The following is an 18,387-nucleotide window of genomic DNA, read 5'->3' on the forward strand; positions in this document are numbered from 1 at the left end:
TGAGCTTCTCTGGGACTGGCCTTTGAACAAAGAAGAAAAAGACTGAACATAAATCACGTTTCACGCTCTTACGGTATTAATTCAGTGTAGTTTATAAATTGTTTTCAAACAGAAACACATGAACTTACAAGACGCCTCCTCGCCCATGTACAGCCCTCGTGCCAAAGGCGCGCACGCAGCCCGCTGGTGACGGCCCTCGCATTGCCACAGCTGCCTGCGGGAAATCACGCTCCATCCGCCTGCTGCCAGAGCACCTGTTTTCACCGTATTTAAGGGAGGGCGGGCACACGAGAAGCCTCCTGTGCCTCATCGTCTGGCGGGGCAGCTTTGAGGGGCGGGCTGTACTCCTCTGCCCGGCACGCGGGGTGCGGCCCCGCGAGGGAAGCGCTGCGGGGCGGGTGGGGTAGCGGAAAGGCTGCAGCCTGGCTGTTCCCTACGTACTTCTTCTCCAGGCCGTGTTCGCTCCTCACCATTTCGCCCCGAGCAGCCGGGTCAGGGAGCAGCCGCGGGAGCTCATTCGCTCGCCGGGAGCTCGCCGGGCTGGGGGCGGCGCTGCCGCTGGGGCCCGCCGGCTGGATCCGGCCCGCGCCGAGGGTGCCGCTCCCGAGCCGGGTAAAGCCTGTCCCGGCCGCGTCCCCTTCCCTTCCGCGCCCGCGGTGCCTGAGAGCCGCTGGAGGTAAGGGCAGCTCCCCTCGGCCCCCCTCTGTCCTGCCGGGGCGGCTGCCCCTCGGCCCCTCGCGCCGCTGGGGATGCCCTGTGCGGCCGTAAGGCTCCTCTTCCTCAGTTCGGGTTTGGCAAGAGTGCGTTCCCCAGAGCTGTTTCTGTGGGTGTGAAACCTTTTTAGCTGGGCTGTGTTTATTCTTTCTTACTTGGGCAAATTTCATTCGTTTCTGGGAGGTTTTGTTTGTCCGCTGCATGTTTAGCGTCAGCTTTGTAAGTTCCAGCTCTGATGTTAAATGTCTGATACTTCTGTTTTCACGGTAGTTTAGTGAATTACATACATGCCAAGGCAATTGATGGAATCTATCTGTTCACTGGATTTATTGGAGAAAACTACTAATGTGAGAACACAGAGTGCAAAATATTGGCTCCTTGAAGTGTGAAAATGCTTTTACGCTATTTTGATGATTTGTTAATGAGTATTCCTTCTTGAGTAGATGCAAAGCATTAGAGTACAATTTTTTTTTTTTTTTACAGCAGTCCCATTTTCTCTTGCAAATACCTCTGTTTAGAGAGTGGAGTTTTTTTGAGACTTTCTCAATTAAAAATTAATTAGGATGGCTCACTTAGAGTCTTGGGGCATTTCTATCATGATTACTTTTCTACTTGGTGCTAGGAATAGTAGTAGTTGTCCTAATAATACGTTATGAGATTTTTAACGTGTTAGTGATGTCCCTGGTACAGAACTATGGTCTTTTGGGGATTACTCATTGCAAAAATGGCTGTTGTGGTGAGATGGGTCTGCTCAAAAGGTTTGTGTCAGTAGGATTTATTACATGACAATACCAGGTTTTTCTTGTTTAAAAACTTTTCAGTGCTAGAATTTGAAGTTCACTGTAACAAAAACTCCAATCCATGCATTGCAATGCATTAAATAAGTTTTGGACTTGGATCCCACTTCATAATAAACAGTGTCTTTTTACTTAGCAGGTTAGACTGTGTATATAATAATCAGAGTTATTTACACTAAACAGCTGCATGCCCTGTAGCAAAGAACACTGCAGAGATGTGTTATTTGAGAGTATTCAAAGAGTAAAATTGAAAAATAAGTAGTTCTTCTTGTCAGAGTTTAGAAATCCTCATCATGATGCAATTGCTTACACCACTGATTAATGAGTATTACATGACAACTGAAAAAACAAGGCCTGGTGAAATGTCTTGGTTTTTTTATTTTCACCATCTGATGTCAACTTTGTTTGTTGTTTAAACATTGCAGAGTACAGTGCAGCTGAACCAAAAACATTACCTTTCTATGATCAACAGGGTTTTTTGTCTTAAGTGAATTCAAGGTCACTTAAGGAAGACAAAATTATTGACTTAAAACTTTGATTCATATTCCCTGCCTGTCAGTTTGAGATACTTGCGAATTTTGGTTTTAGCTTTCACGTCTTGACTTTACCAGCTCCTGTATTTTGTGATAAAACAGTGTAAACAAAAATTACTTCTGTAATTAGGGCTAGTTCATTACAGAATTTGTGATATTTCATAAAAATGAAAGTCAATCAAAGCTCTTGTTGTTTACAAGTGAATTTGCTTATGTCTGTGGGATGTTTTGATGCAGACTCAAAAAGTTGATTACTCTCTACCCTTTCCAAGTTCTGAAGGCCATAAACTTGGAGATGACATTGCTTTAGTAGGTCATTTGATTCGTATGGGATTACGTTGGGATCATTGACTCTTTAAAGGGGATAAATGTTTTTCTGCTCAAAAACCAATTTATAATTAAGAAAATGTAAGGAGCTGTCTTTTTACCAGGATGGAGCACTTTCTTGCACGGAAAGCTGTTACTTTCAATAAACCCAGGCATGACTGAGTGTGTATAAAACTGAGGGCAGAATCTGTCTTTAAGTAAGATGCAATTTCATAGAAATCAAAGCTTAGATTCTGGAGAAACTGATGGCCCTTTCTGTTACATGTGCTTTCATTTAAGAATTGGTGTGTGAATGTCCTAAAACCTGATGGTAACTCTGCAGCAAAGCATTTCACCATTTGGCTGTGAGTAACTCCACTGGAGATGACTTAAGGTGATACTTTTTCTATGCTTGATGCTTTGGGAGTGACAAGTAACTTGCACGCATGTAGCTCTGCATAGTGCCTCAGCAGGGCTTAGTTTCTGGACATACCCTTTCTTGCAGTTACGGGACATTCAGAAACCATATTTCAGACAGTAAAAGTGGATTTTTTTTTTTCCCCTTAAGAGGAGACATCTTTTATGGCTACACACACACTTGCAGAATATATTTTGGTCTTTGTTCTGTTTTTTGATTAGACTTGGCTTATATCCTTGATATGTGATTTAAAACCAAGTTTGCTAGCTCAGATGCATTAATTATTGTCTAATGTGTTTAAACAGCTACTATGTTGTTGAAGCCTTTAATGACAGTTGAAGACAGTGAAAATTTAAATTTTTGGACACATTTTTGATTTATCTACTTAGCAAACAATCATGTTGTGGTATTTTTCTAGGGAGCTTAATTTAATGTAACAGTTTATGAGGTAAAACAGGAACTTCAAGGAAGTGAAGATTGTTTTACTGTACCTTATGACAGTGTGAAAAGCACAAATGTTGAGTTGCTATGTTTTCACTGCCCAATTTTCCAGCTTAGGTGCAACATAAACTATCTTAATTAATATTGTGTCACCAAAAGGTTTTGAGATGGCCAATTGAATTCTGCCAAGATAGAGTCTTTTGATGAAAACATATCTTTATTGATTGTAGAAGAAGAAAATCATTCTTAAAATGAAATCCAGAGAAAAAAAATCATATCCCTCAGAGAAAATTTCTGAGTGGCAGGTTGAGATTAACATCATAAAATTGAATTTGTGCTGCAAACCTTTGATGTAATCAGCAGCTGGGAGATGGTGTTGCCCTTACTGTGCTCCTTCTGATTGTGGTGAATTATTGTGTGGAATGAAATAAGTGTTTCTTGTGTCACTCGTTCAAGAAATACAAACAAGGTATTACCAGGTGCTTCTTGCCAGTTAAAATGGGTTGTATCGATTCCTGGCCCAGTGCCTTGCTCCCTTGGACTGCAGGAGCAGAACATCCCCATCCCGGGGGAGGTGTGGGTGTCACTCAGCAGTGACTCCAGCCCTTTAGGGTGTAGCCCAGTAGGTCTTGAGGGAAGTCCCATGGCATCTTAAACTGGATTACCAGAGAGAGTATGCAACATCCTTAAAGAGAATGCAACATTTACATCATAAAATAGAGAAAATTGTGGAAGCTGTACAGAATGGACCAGTAGACTGGTAGAAAAGTAGACTGCAAAGCTACTTTTAAGAAAAATAATTAGCTTTTTACTAAGAGTAAAACCAATATTGATGGAACTTTTTCTCATGCAGAAACTAAGAGAATATGTCAGATAAAACCAAAGAACAGACACGAACAGGAGAATGGGATAGATTAGAAACACAAAACCGTAGGAACTGGTCATGAAAAAATGTAGGCTCTGCCTAAATTTTACTTCCCAAGGCTTCCTTTACTACAAGGATGAACTACAACTACAAGGTTGTGCATGGGGGGAACTTACTGAATCCAATGCAAACTGCTAAATTCTGCTAATATTTTAATATTTTCAGGACTGTAAGCAAATTTCTGCACATTTTTGTTTTCTTTTGTGCCTGCACTGATTGCCAGACATTTAACTGGACTTTTAAGAAAGTGACCTTCTATTGACAGCTTGGAATGTGTAGGAAACATGAAATAAGTATGGCTATAAGTTTAAAAATGTTGTGTTGGCAGGTTGACTGTTACCTGGAAAGTGATATTTTTTTGTAAGAAGTCTTTCTCCTTCTATAAATAAACTATAAATTTGTATTTGTTAGGGTTTTTTTATGGGTTATAGTGATGAGAAAGAAGTTTGTTGCAACCAGCATTTTATAAGGTGAACTGTTCTAAGGGGGGAGTCCTGCTCCTAATTTTAAGGGCCTTGATATAGATATATATGAAGTGCTATATCTGAATTCATTGAAAGATCAGGGTATGTATTATCTTTATCAAGAAATGTCATTCTTACAACTGTAGCTAATAGTTTAACATGTTGAGGATACAGTCAAGCTTCCTTTAGGCTTTTGAGCAAACACTGGGAATGCAAGGACCAATAGGGAATGTGTGCTGCAGTCTTCAGTGGGGGCAAAACAGAACCCAGATTTTTCACTTCTGATCTCTGTGGGTGCATGCTCCTGAGGCCTAAGCCACTCTGCCATTCTAACCCTTTATGTTCCCAGGCCAGTGGCTTTAAGGTTATAACTTTTATTTTGAGAAAACACATCCCAGGGAAGGGATGTGTGCCTGAGGTTAAGCAGTAATTACACAGCTGTGATTGGAAGGACTGAGATGAGCCTAACAGAGAAGCTGAAAATTGTTTCATTTTCTTTGAAGGTCAGAAGAGGAGGCAAAATAAAGAAATATTTAGTATATATGGGGAAAGCATATGTTATGATGGCACTGTTTCTTTGTGGCATAATCTGACCTTTTTCATTCTCCTCAGTTCGTGACCAGTCCTAGTTGAAAAAGCTGAGTGATGAGGAAAAGACCTTGCATAAATATGTGCTTTGTAAGGCATTCAAGGTCAGACCTTCGGCTTTCTGACTCCTTAAAGCTTGCTTTTGATTAGACTTTTAAATATCTAGGGGCTCCTGTAGAATAAGAGGTGGTGTACTTAGCTTTCCAAATTAAGCTCTAATACTACACAAATCGTCCAAAGTTACTAAAGTAGTACAAACAAAGTCCTTGAAGCTGTGAAAATTTGGATAATTTTCCAAGTTAGCAGTGGTTCGTGGTGTGGTTTTGGTGTGAAAAGTATTCAGGAAACTAGAGACAGAATGGTAGAGATGTAACAAGTTAGTGATGAGATGGGCTGGTTTTTTAACTAAAACCAGGGAACTTCTCAGTAATGAAAGAGCACTCTTTGGCAGTATGGTTATAAGGGCAGGACAAATAGCTTACTAGGCTGTAAGCAGGGAGAAATGGGCAGTAGGACTGAGAAACATGATTTCAAGTTGAATTATGGGTTAACACTGCAAATCAGACATGCTTGAGTGGGCAGAGCTGGAGGAATTTGACAAGTGCTGATAAGCTACATGCAGCTCTGATATGCCTTGGGCAGTATTTGACTTTGTGAAAACAGTTTTTACCTTTTTGAAAGGAACAGTCTGATAAATATCTGTTGATTTTGTTTCAAAAAAGTTTGCTTTAGGTGGCATCAGTATCACTAAAAAATTTGATAAAGCTCAGTATTGTTAGACAAAATAAAAGTTAACCAAGAAGCATGTGAAGAAAAATGTTAAGAACTGTTGTATTAATAGGAAAATTCATATACCTTCTGCTTTCCTTCTCTTGGGCTGCAGTCATAATATAAAGGAAAACGTACAAAACATTCTTGTAACATTTCAGTCTAAGTTAATTCTCTTGCAACCAGTGAGAGTTAGTAGTAGTAGTTTTTTATTCATGTTACTCATGAGTAACTAAAAGGTCTGCAGATTGTTATAAATAAAGTATGTAATTCGTGCTATATTATGTATAAAACTGGAATGTAATCAGACCGTGTTGAGACAGAGTTTCAAAGTCCCTCCGCCAGCCTGGCTGAGAGAAAAATTTCACAACACTAAAGGAAGTTCTCTCACAGATCTGGTCAGTGGGTGGGGATTCCACCTAGGTGGGGTTGGATCTTATCACTGGGACGACTTGATCGCCGCCTTCTGATATCTACATCTCATCCGATAAGGAATCAGACATTCCGGGAACTAAAAATAACTGTTCCAGGAACCAGAGATGGCCCTTCCATCCCCAGAAATGGCCCACTCATCACCCAGGATGGACAATTCATCAGACCCAGGAAAGGCTTTGTGCAGCCCAACTCCGGACAAGAAAACTTCATGAATATGCTAAAATTACGAGAAGAATAGAATTAATTCGGACTCTGCCCAAAAACTGTATAAGAAGGAACCAGAACTTGGGAGGTCTGGTGCCATAGAGATCAGATCTATGCGTGTTCACCCAGCTCCGACCCCGGGCTTGGGGCTGCTTTTCTCTATCGTGACCTTTGAGACCGATATTTTGGTCGCATAATAAATGTTATTTCTTTATAAATTTTGATTGGGCAATTCTGTTTATCTCAAGATCTTCTACACATTAGCAAGTTCTATCAATTTGTTTTCTTTTTAACGTCTGTTGATTTGAGTTCTCTATTACTCATCACTTGCTCAGCAGTAGGTCTTTGGCTAAGAATATTGATCTTGATTCTATGCTTTCCTTGTAAGAAAATATAATTTATGACTTAATATTCAATATTCAATGCAGTACAAACCTGAATTGTGCTTCCTTATGGTGTTTTACACTAATTGAACACTCCCATGGTACAAGTATAAATGACTACATGATATGCAAGCAAATGCATTTTAAAGATGCATGATTTGGCTTATCAAACCCTTTTGGCAGCCACCTCTTTATAAACCCTATGAAAAAGGCAACCTTTTTTAGCTTACCTGATAACTAAAAGCATATCATTAAAGATTGTCCAGAACAGCTTTTTCTTCAGGGCGTAAATTGCAAGAGAAAAGGATTTCAGTGTAACCAGTAACTTCATATGACTAGAGATTTGAAAAAAAAAAAAAAAAGTTTTAGAAAAGTCAGATTCTAATGCTGGGATCAATAACATATCCTAGTATTTTTATATATTCACAAAGAGCTTTTAAATGAAACTAAGTGGGATTTAGCCTAATAAATTAATGATCTCAATTTTTTCTTAGATTCTTCTTCCTCTCCCCTCAGCATTCTGAGGTTGTATGGCAGGACCTCGATAATCTGCCATACCAGTCTTTTCAGCCTTTTTTGTCAGTAGCTGGGCCCTTCATCTCATTTTCTTGTCAGGAAGAAAGACCATTCCTTTAGTTCTGTGTCACTTTAGGCTTTTAGTAGTCATCATGAAGATACCTCTTGTCTCTGTCCCTGCTTTCAGCTGCTGTTGTGTTGGGTTACAGTTTCTTTAGGCATAACTTAAAAGGCTGCTTCTGTGCTCCATTTCTGTCCTGTGGTCTTTTCTTGAATTATCACAGGAACTGCTCTTCATGTCATTTCTCATCATTCCTGTATTACTTCCTTTGACTCACTGTTACTGGCTGCTGTGCATTTTGTTTTGCCCAGTTCCTGTGTCTCCTCACAAAATTTCAGATTTCCTGTCATGTTTTCTGACTGACTCCTCCCAGCTGCACTACTGTAGCATCTTGTTTCATTTTTAACATCTTTCCCAAGGATATGCAAAGGGCTCTGGTGTCTCGTCTTTCTCCAGGACAAATAGGAGCACACCTTCTCTGAAAGGTGAGTTTTGCTTAGTGGCTGCAAAACGGTTGCTCTGAAGTATGTCTTCAATCACATTATTGCTGTCTGGATTTAAAAAAAGGTGACATACAATACTTTTTGGAAAGAATAATCAAAACATTTTTTTTACTTTAATGACTCTAGAAAATGGTGAATCTGAAACAGCTTAAACTGTTTCTTCTTGTTCACTGATGCTTGGGAATAACATGTTGACATATACAAACATTTTTGACATTGCTCAGTCTGTCAGCTGTCTGTCCATTGCCCAGCTGGTGGGAGTCAAAACTGCCCTCAGTCAAATGGACAACTCCATTACATCAATTTTTTGCAGTAGGGACAAATCTATTAGATGATAAATTTTTTGGACAAGGGCCTCGTGTTGAGCAACAGAGAGTCTGTTCATTCTTGCTTTCTCAGCTTGCAACTCTGCAGCCACCTTTTTTCTGGTTCTTGTCTCTAGAAGATGCCACAGAATGGTTGGGTTTATACTGCTTTGCCATCTTGGGCCTCATTTTACTCTTCCTTCCTGACCCACCACCAGTTCTCTCCTTTTGGCTGTAGTATCTTTCTGTTGCCTTACCCTCTTAGAAATCAGTCTTTATTGACACCTTGCTCCTGTGCCATCTCTGCTAGTTGGAGGGAACAGAGGAGGCATTGTGTACTCCACCAGCCAAATTTTAGGGAGAAGAGGTGGGCCCATCAGAGCTAAGCCAGGCTGTGTGGGGCAACACAGAACTCTTGTTGCTGATGTTTCAGTATTCTCTTAGTACTGGTCCCTGAAAGTGTTAGTCTGATGTTGGCAACAACAAGACAATGTTTCAATGACTCATCGACTTCTTACAGCAATATTTTATGGCTTCCCTCTTCAGATGTTCATTAAATTCCCCCTTTTTTTAGGTTATTTTTTCTTATGTTTAATCTTACTGAAGATCATCATGACTTGTTTCTGTTTTCAGGTGTTGACCATGAAGACATCAGTACCGGCTGTGGCCGTGTGGGGGAAAACAGCTCCCTCTCACAGCATCACTGCTATCATGATTACAGATGACCAGCAGACCATAGTTACAGGAAGCCAAGAAGGACAAATATGTCTCTGGGATCTTTCATCAGACTTAAAGGTTAGTGTCTGCTGTGCTACAGTTCGCCAAATAGACAGGCTGGAGTTTTAGCTTTTATTATTGACAATAGGATTATCCAGACTTGCACTTATTTAGATGACTTTTTAAAGATAGTGTGGTATTTGTTACAGGAAACTCATGAAGCAGAAAGTGAAATGCCTATATAAGCTACCTGTTATTTGCAGACTTTGGAGAATTTTTCATAGATTAGCATACCCTGTGGATTATAATTTGAGGCTGTGTGCTCTGAGTAATGACAGCAAGTAAATACATACAATTAACATGATTCCTATCTTGTAAAGGTTTTTTTCTTTTGTAAATCAATTGGTGAGCATGACCTGTCATTTAAAGAAAAAGTATCAATAAAACCAAATCTGTCTACCAAGATGGAAGCAGCAAGATGAAACTTTTATTTTTGATGTAATTAGGATGCAAATTAATGCTTTGATGATTTCATATTTATTTTCCTGAGAATGGAGCAGAGTCAAAACAGTTCCTGTTTTTTTTTTCTGTGTTTCTAGAACTATGTTCTATTCCTTTTTTTTTATATTTAGTTGCCCCATTTGTACTCAAACAGCCTGAAAGTTTGCACTTTTATGAGGCTACCTTTTCCAATTAAGATCTTTGCATGCAGTGATGATAATCAGAGAGGTTATTTAAACCTGTGATACGAAACACATGCTTAAGAGCTTTGGTTTATCAGTTTCTACTTCACTCTGCCACTTTTGGTGCATGCTGTAGGGTGAAGGCCAGAGATGCTCTGCACATTGCCTGTTTTATATCATTTGGGGTTCTGTACATTCTCCAGAAGATGAATGCAGTGAATACAAAAACTGAACTTTATGCAAACTGCATAATTCATCCATGTCTTTCTGCATTCCAGAAACATGACTGAAGAACATAAGAATATAAGGCAGGTTAACAATTATGTATATCTGCAAGTAATATTCTCTTGGTTTTAGATATCCTTAGTTTATACAGAAATTGTTTAAGATAAATCATGATGTTATTTTCCTAGATTTCATCTAAAGAAATTCTCTTTGGCCATACTGCTTCTGTAACTTGTTTGGCAAAAGCAAGAGAGTTTGAGAAACAGCCATATGTAGTAAGTGCTACTGAAAATGGGTAGGTAACTCAATATTTCATTGTTCATTTCCTAAATCATGAAATGTATGTCAAATGTAGGTCAGATGATGCATTTGCAGAAATGTTTCAATCCACTTCCATGATACTAAAATGATAGCAACTGCTTAGGATAGTGACTACATGGTTGGTATACAATAGTCCAACTAAGAGCTCGTCCCATGGACAACAGAAAGGTTTGGCAGATTCACATATCCACTTATAGACAGAAAAAGGGGTCAGCTAAACCTCTTCAAAGGGAAATTAATGCATTATTGGAGGGCATCAGCAAGTTCAACTGCATTTGAATATCATGGTGTTTTTCTCTGTTCCTTCCTGAACTCAGTCTTAAAAACTGAACTGGTAAAAGAGACTAACGTACTCTGATCTGGTTTATGTTTCCTCAGTTGGAATGTATGGAAGCACAGCCTGCCCTTGAATTAAAGGCATGTGTGTTCCTTGTCTATCTTTAAATCTGATGTGCTGTTTTGGAGAATATCCTTTCAGAGGGCCCTGGTCTTGCAGCTTTTCTGCTACATGTTTGTTATGACACAGCCTGTCACTTGAGTCAAACTAGTTTCTGCTAGGTTACACTTAATATTTGGTAATCTTTTCAACTGGGATCTGAAGCCCTTCTGTTAAGGATTTCATCTGTTGAAAATAGTTAGGGCTAGCTAAGGGCTTTCTTTCTTAAGGGCTTTCTTAAGCAATTTTGTCTCACTGCTTAATTATATTCCCCTCTTATTTTTGGGTTTGTCTTTTCTAGTGAACAGGATGGTCCTTTTAAAATGGTGTTCCGTAGGAGTTACTGTCAATTGTCCTTCAAGCTATACCTTCCAGCACCTTAAGGCTCCTGCTTTCTCACTTAGTGGCTTATTTATCCTTTCCAGCTGCTAAGATCCCTGATTCTCTCGTTCAATCATGAGTATACTAGAAAGGGATAACCTGCAAAAAAACTATTTCAGCCTTCTTAATCTTGAAAGATTAGACTGCCTCAGTGGACAGGTAGTGGTGAACAGTACTGTTTATGTGTGGTGAGAGTGTGAAATCCACACAACCATTATATTGCCCTTCTACAGTTCTACTCAAGGGTTCTGAGCTGAAGCTGTTTTTCACCCTAGTTCTGAAGTTCTGGTAGCGCAGTACTTCTTCCAGATGATACTGGAAACAAAGATACTGTATTTCCAAAAAAACTGGGGTGGATAGTGTTAAGCAACAGATGAGGATATTGTTATAGATATACCATACAGAGATGTTCACATCCTAAAGATTCTAGCTCTGAAGGGATCGTTAGACTTGTTTGGAATGGGTATAGGTGGGATTGAATTGTTTTCTGACCCCTTTAAATGTTCAGTTTTACCAAATTACTGCTGACTTCTCATCTATATTATATAAAGGCAAAGAATCCATCACTGATCCCTGGAAGGTGGCAACAAGAAGTTGAGATAATTACAAATAGGAAGCCTTGTCTTCAGGAGATGGACCGTTTGCCAAACTGCATTTTCTGGCGTGTGAATAATTCACTTCTGCCATTTTCAAGCTTCCATCTCCTTGTAGTAAGGATGAAAGAAATCATATGGAAGATGATTCTATGATACTCTTCCCTGTTCCACTCCAGATTATCTTCAGAGTTTCTGTATCTGACTAATCCCAGAAGAATGAGCATTGAACATTATTTTTGTAGTTCTAATATGGAATCTATAAAGAATCTCTGATGATTCATAAGTTCTCACTGCTGTCCTATGAGTTATAAACCTGTCCTATGGCATATGCTCTGTGTAATGTGATATTGCTCATTCCTTATTAGTACACACAGTAAATTGAATACATCATCCAGAAGCTGAAGTTACATTCTGAAATGATGGCCTCGTTTGTGCATGTTTCTATGTTTGTATGTATCACAGTAATGTAGCTAAAGCAGTAGAGTTCTGATACAAACAAGGAGAAAATCATTGCCATGAAATATTTAACAAACAGTGTAAAACTTCCACTTAAGTTCTGACTTTGGATCTACCAACTTTGATGCTGCTATTCCTCAGCTGAAATATATTAATTAATAATATTTTGAGATTAGCATAAAATGGGAAAGCAGGTAGATTAAAATGTAAATCATTAAATAGCATTTCTGATATAATAAAATACTCTCCCCAGTGTGTTCTTTGTCTTCATACAGAAGAAGTCTTACAATGTAATGTCAGAAATGATGAAATGAATGTTTCAATTTTGGAAGTAATGTTTGTTTTTTTAATAAAATCTAAAAGCATCAAAATTTGACACTCTGTTGCTGGACTATGATAGCATCTCATACAACCTCATTTACAACATCTAATTTGATTGTGTCTCTTGTACTCCAGTCCCACTGCATGTTGAATAACGTGTAGATAAGGAGGGTGTGCTAAGGTGTCTTTTCTCAAACAACAATCTTAAATGTACCCAAGTGTAGCTGTAATGTTGCACGGGTACTCAGATGGTTGAGTGTATTGAGAGCAGATTTTGGGAACAGCCTCATGATGGCACTGTTTCTTCTTAACAAAAGTTGTTCCTCTCAAGGACTGAAGTCTGACGTGGGAGAAGGTGCATAATGCTTTTTGAAACGTGTGGTTTAAGTTCGGTGAAATGAATCATTTTCAGGAGGATGTAGTTCCAGTGACAGCTAGTTACAGTGACATGTTGACGAGCTGTAATGGCAGTGCACCTACAGTTTGTTGTAGACCAGAGTTGGTCTTAAAGTCAGGTTGGTTGCAAGGCAGCAGGGTGTAATTACCAAAACAAAAATAAACAGATACTGTATGTCATCCCCTGCTAATGACTGTGTTTTCTTACCCAGCAATCTGTAACAAAAAGCTTTATAAATGACCAGACTGCACTTAAATACAGCACTAAAGAAAAACTTGGTGGCACAAAATTATTCCAGCCAATTGAGTGGAAATGACAGAGAATAATATGAAGTTATCTTTGGCAGGGAGATGTGTGTTTGGAATGTCACTAGTGGACAGTGCATTGAGCATGCAAAGCTTCCTTATAGGCATACAGCAATCCATGTAAGTATAGCAACTTTTCATGGGATCTCTTTACAAGGGTTACAAGGGTTTTGCTTTATTAACATGATATTTTTCAGAAACAATTTTGAATGTATAGCTTGTTACATAGGAGGAAAAACCCTGTCAGAATATAAGTAGTTTTTATATCTTTTTCAGGTTTTTTTCTTCTAAGAAAATAATTGAGATTTTACTGTTCCTTTGAATTCCTTAATCAAATCAGACTGATTATTTTTAAGCTGTAAATATTTGAAATGCATTGATTAACTTACTGTTTGTGCATCAGGTAGCCTAGTGAACTGGTCTTAATCTTTGCTCTTGTCTTCTATTAAAATCTGCATGGAAGCTTCAAGTTTAATGTTGGCTTTTTTGTGACATTTTAAAAGTACAAGTAATCTAGCCAGACATTGTGAGACAGTCTGCTGAAAGACTTATTTTTAAACTTCTGAACCGTTTTGGTCCTCAACTCCTGACCTCCAAAAGACTGCTCTTCACCCTGTTGTCAAAAATACGCTCTCGTTCATTGCAGAACTTTAGGAAAAATCCCGTATTTTCAGAGACTTTCAATATTGCTTCAGATAATTTCAGGTGTCTAGTTGAAACTGTAACCAGGTTAAAAAAAGTAGATTTTGGAGTGTGGGAGTGTTTGAAATACACCTCAGTAAGATTGAGGGGCCCAACATATATGGGTTTGATTCTGGGGTGTGGCTTATTTCTGGATGTGTTAGTAGAAAAGAAGCTCCGGGCTCCTGTGTTAATTAAAATGCTGTTTTTCTTCAGTGAGGAAGTCAAGGGTGGAACTAAGGCTTCAAGTGATGGAAATCTGGAAATTCATGTACAAAGTACAGCCAATTTGGAATCCAAAATTTTTGAAGCTTCCAGAAGAAAATATTTTTCCTGACACTGTTTTGGTTGCTATGAGGAGTTCAAACACAGTTGTTAATTGTAAAGGGAAGAGGAAAAATCTTGGATATATTGCCAACAAAAATTTGGAAGATTAACTTAATTTTTTTGTGTGTGTATAAAAATATAAATTAAGAATTATTCTACACTTTTATTTGTGTGTATGTTTAAAGCATATATGTTCCTTAAATGGATGTATATTCACAAACAAAACAATACTTAAATTATAATTTATTAGAGGTGCAGTATGACCTGCTATGTTCTAGTGCTTAATTAGATTTTAATAGATGATGTTACAGACAAGTTCTGCAGGGAAGTAGGCAAATCTGGCCTAGCTGATTAGCTGACTACCTGTACATTTTTTGTGGAGATCAGAGGTGGAATATTCATTCTTACCCTTCAAGCAGGTATAGCAAATACTTGTAGAAAATAGGTGCTTCATCTCTATTAGAAAGAAGTGAGCTAAACCTAATTATGGCAAATAATTATTTTTCTTTAATACCTTGGGCAAGATAGCTAAAGGAAAATAGGAACATCTAACAGGAAAACTTTCTTAGGAAAAAGAATAGATACTGCTAGGAGGGGAAACGATTCTTAAAATGCAGCCTTCAGATAGTTATAATAAAGTGGTTTTCTGTGTGTGTTTTGTTGTAGGTTTTTTTTCTTGTTGTTCCATGGGGAATAGTTGCTTGTGCTGTAGTTAATGTTTGGTTTTAATTGAACTACTAACCTATCTGCTCCAGTAGGTTCCTTTTGTTCAGTGTAGATGATTTAGCTATGAATGGCAGATGTCAAGTAGGGCAAACTGAATATTTGCCATTTGAAATGAAATTTAACACCAGGGTCAACACTTAAACATTTGTGGATCTTAACCAGTGTGGAATTTTCTCAGAGGAATAACTGACTATAGAAATCCTCTATTTCGAGCCTAATTTAATGGAAACAGTAATTGCAAATTCCAAGCACTTCTCCTCTGTTTATTCATAATGTCTCTAGTACTATTTATCCTATTTCCAGCTATTTATACTACTTTTGTTTTCACACTTCAGTTAGTTGACTGAAAAAATGAGAATTACTATATAAGCAAAAATGTACAGAAAATTTGTTAATGAGGTGCAGTTTTTTTGGGTTGTCTGATATTTTTTGTCCCACTGCGTGATTGTTCCCTGTATTTTAAGGTTAGTATTACATGTAAATCCCATTCGAGGTGGCTGCTTATGCATTTATAGAAATTGTGTACAAATACAGATAGAGATGGAATGCAGATGTCCTTGTGCATATAAAAGACATAGCACGAAAGAAATCCTCCTAGTCACTCTGCACTACTATCATGTCTGTTTTTTTCTTTATGTGATTGCAGAGAGAATCTTCTGAACATTAGGGCATTTAATGTCACAATGAAGAATCTCTTATGGAGTAGAAATCCTTCCTGGAAAGTAATCAAAAATTCATTATGAAAAATTTAATTACGAATATCCTGCATCTTCACCTGTTTTTTCCTTTTTGTATAACCCTTGATGACTGGAGCTTTATCAAATGTTTGGAGAGAGGCCTCTGAGAGAAACAAGTCTCAAACTCCTTAGTAATTTATAGGGAAAATTAACACCTGAATTTCTTCCAAAACTTACAAAATCCTAATATATAGGAAGGACAGGTGCTGCTTTCAGTATGAAGCACCTTTTGCTGAGCTGTGTTCCTTGCTAGTGTCACTGGCAATATTGTATATGGTTTCACATATGCCTTAGATTTTTACTGATGCTACAAAAATGTTGATTATGAGAAGTTCAGTGTGAAAAATCTGCGTGCCATTTGTGTAGCTGTGTGCTGACTCTCTGCTTTCTGCTTGGACAGTATTACCATTGCTCATTCCGAATGACAGGTGAAGGCTGGCTTCTTTGTTGCGGAGAATATCAAGATGTTCTTATTGTTGATGCTAAAACTTTGGGTGTTCTTCACACTTTATCATCATCTCAGTCTTCTGATTGGATAAATTGTATGTGTATTGTACACTCAGCAAGAATTCAAGGTATATGTTTTAAATATATTTATGTAGGCAAATAAAATTGTGATAAAATATTTCTGTATAGGTGGTATCATACTACCTGATTTAATATCCAATCATGTTTCACAGAGCAGTTATGTAGAAGATGTTAATGTTTCATTAATAGCACAAGAGTTGTTTTTAAGGCTCCTAATATTGGTCATGCTTTATTTAATATGTTTTTTAGAGAAAAACAAAACACCTTCTCTACTGCATGTAAGCAGCTAATTTCTTGGATTTAAGTATAAATAAGTTTTGTAATATCAGAGAAATTAAAGCCACAATTCCACAGTTACGCCTTCTGTTAATATATTACTTACTGTTTGCTGACATGTTTTGCATTTCTGTGTATCATTTATTTACTTTTTTGTGTAAAACTGAGATTTCATCTAAGCAGTGTCCTACAGAATCCTTGTTTTAGTGCTGAGTAGGTAGGTGCTGTTTGAACTTGGCTTCAAGTTGACTATCTCACTGTTAACTTTACACAGAAGACTCTTTGGTTGCAGTGTCTGTAACTGGAGTTCTCAAAGTGTGGGACCTATCTTCATCTCTGAATAGTATCCAGGTCAGTGATAACATTAATGTTCTCAAGTAAAGGCTACACTGAAGCAGAATATGAATAAATTTAAATCTTCTGGATGTGTATTTAAATAGATTGTATTACTTTTGTTCCAAAATTTTGAAAACACATCTTCATAGTGTTATTTAAATTTGGGCCATGGGACAGCTCTTGTCTTGACAACTGTGCTACCCTTCAGCCAGGCTTCTTGTCTTTTCATATTCCAGGATGCTGAAGCTGCAATGCTTTGCTGCTATCCTGATAAAGTCTTTGAGCCCCTTCACTCTGTCCTTTAAGCTCAAAGCTCTTCAATATTTGCCTTTGTACTCCCTCTTCACCCTTGTTGCTCTCTTCAAAATGGTCCTTTAGGTTTTGTTTTCCTCAGTCTGCTTTTCACAATGCTGTCTTCACTTGGAAAAGGCTCTTGCTGTGTCAAGTGCCCTGTTTTTCTATCTTCAAGCTCACTTACTCTTTTTTGTGTTAATATTCTCAGCAGCTGTCACCTTTCGTGAACAAGTGCTGGAATTGGGATGCAATTTTTGTATTTTAATTAAACTCTAAAAGCTAGATTTACGAAGGGACTTCAACAGTACAGCTAAGTACTATGAGACAGATTGGCAAAATATCAATAGACTTCTCTGAACATTGGTAACTCATGACTGCCTGGTTCAACAAACTGCAGGGCATGGGCAGCACTACTTGTTCATGGGTGGAATCAGGCCCCTGAGGAGAGCCTGTCCAAAGTTTGATACCATCCCAGTGTTTTTGATTTATCTGCAGTGTTTTGGGGTGGGTGCATTTTTTCAACATTCCTAGAGCAAACCCCACTGCCATGTTGTAAAAATTGAAGACTCTGACAACTGGTTACAGATGTCAGAGGAACATATGGTGTGGTGCAGTCTTTTTTCTACCTGGGGCCGCCTTTTGTGGAGTGACTGCCTCAGAGTCAGTAACAATCCAGCTAAATTCTAAAGAAGAGTATTTTAATAAGTATTGTTGGCTTTACTTGGAACTAACTGAAGCTGAATGTTGTTGTAAGAAAATGGCTTTCAGTTTTATAGCCATGATTCCAAGCATATGTACCCCTTCTCTGAGAGGTTTTGAGACTGTTGATATCTTTCAAAACAGAAAACATCAGTTTTAAGTGATTTAATCAATGATTTATAAATATACCTCCAATAGAATAATTTTGAGCATGATGACTTTAATAAGTCTGCTCTTCACACACAAAGTGTGAAAATACATACACTGTTTTTAACAGTCTTTACATTTAGCAATACCAAGCTAAGAAAGTTAATTACTCTTACACTACTTTTAAAGGTGTTAAGAGCAAAAAAGACATGGCAACACCAACATCTCACTGTCCTGGTTGCAACAAGAATTAGTGGGAAAGTATTATATTCATCAGCTTTTCTGAATCTGATGCTCTCAATTTATAGGTTGTTGTAGTTATTTTTTGACTGAAGAATACTTAGCAGATACTCATTACAGCAGATGCTATTTATGGCCTGCCTTTAGTCCTTCTCCACATTCTTTATCATTTCTTTAAGTGAGATCAAGGTCTGAGC

General features: G+C 38.1%; 1 protein-coding gene across 9 annotated transcripts in view; it reads left to right on the forward strand.

Annotated features, from left to right (window-relative positions):
* The first annotated feature begins 386 nt into the window (after positions 1 to 386).
* The window catches only part of WDR72 (WD repeat domain 72), a 103,979-nt gene continuing 85,978 nt past the window's right edge, over positions 387 to 18,387 (forward strand). For 3 of the 9 annotated variants that reach the window (XM_048318206.1, XM_048318204.1, XM_048318205.1), the window contains exons 1-6: positions 387 to 676; positions 8,995 to 9,156; positions 10,175 to 10,281; positions 13,241 to 13,319; positions 16,071 to 16,245; positions 16,749 to 16,825. In XM_048318206.1, coding sequence (XP_048174163.1) covers positions 9,004 to 9,156; positions 10,175 to 10,281; positions 13,241 to 13,319; positions 16,071 to 16,245; positions 16,749 to 16,825 — 591 coding nt within the window. In that variant the 5' untranslated portion in view covers positions 387 to 676; positions 8,995 to 9,003. Of the gene's footprint in view, positions 677 to 8,994; positions 9,157 to 10,174; positions 10,282 to 13,239; positions 13,320 to 13,347; positions 15,656 to 16,070; positions 16,246 to 16,748; positions 16,826 to 18,387 lie in introns of those variants that run through there. The other 6 variants (XM_048318201.1, XM_048318203.1, XM_048318202.1 and 3 more) reach the window with 5 other exon arrangements.

Source organism: Corvus hawaiiensis, chromosome 13 (assembly GCF_020740725.1).
Source record: "Corvus hawaiiensis isolate bCorHaw1 chromosome 13, bCorHaw1.pri.cur, whole genome shotgun sequence".
Classification (NCBI taxonomy): Eukaryota; Metazoa; Chordata; class Aves; order Passeriformes; family Corvidae; genus Corvus; species Corvus hawaiiensis.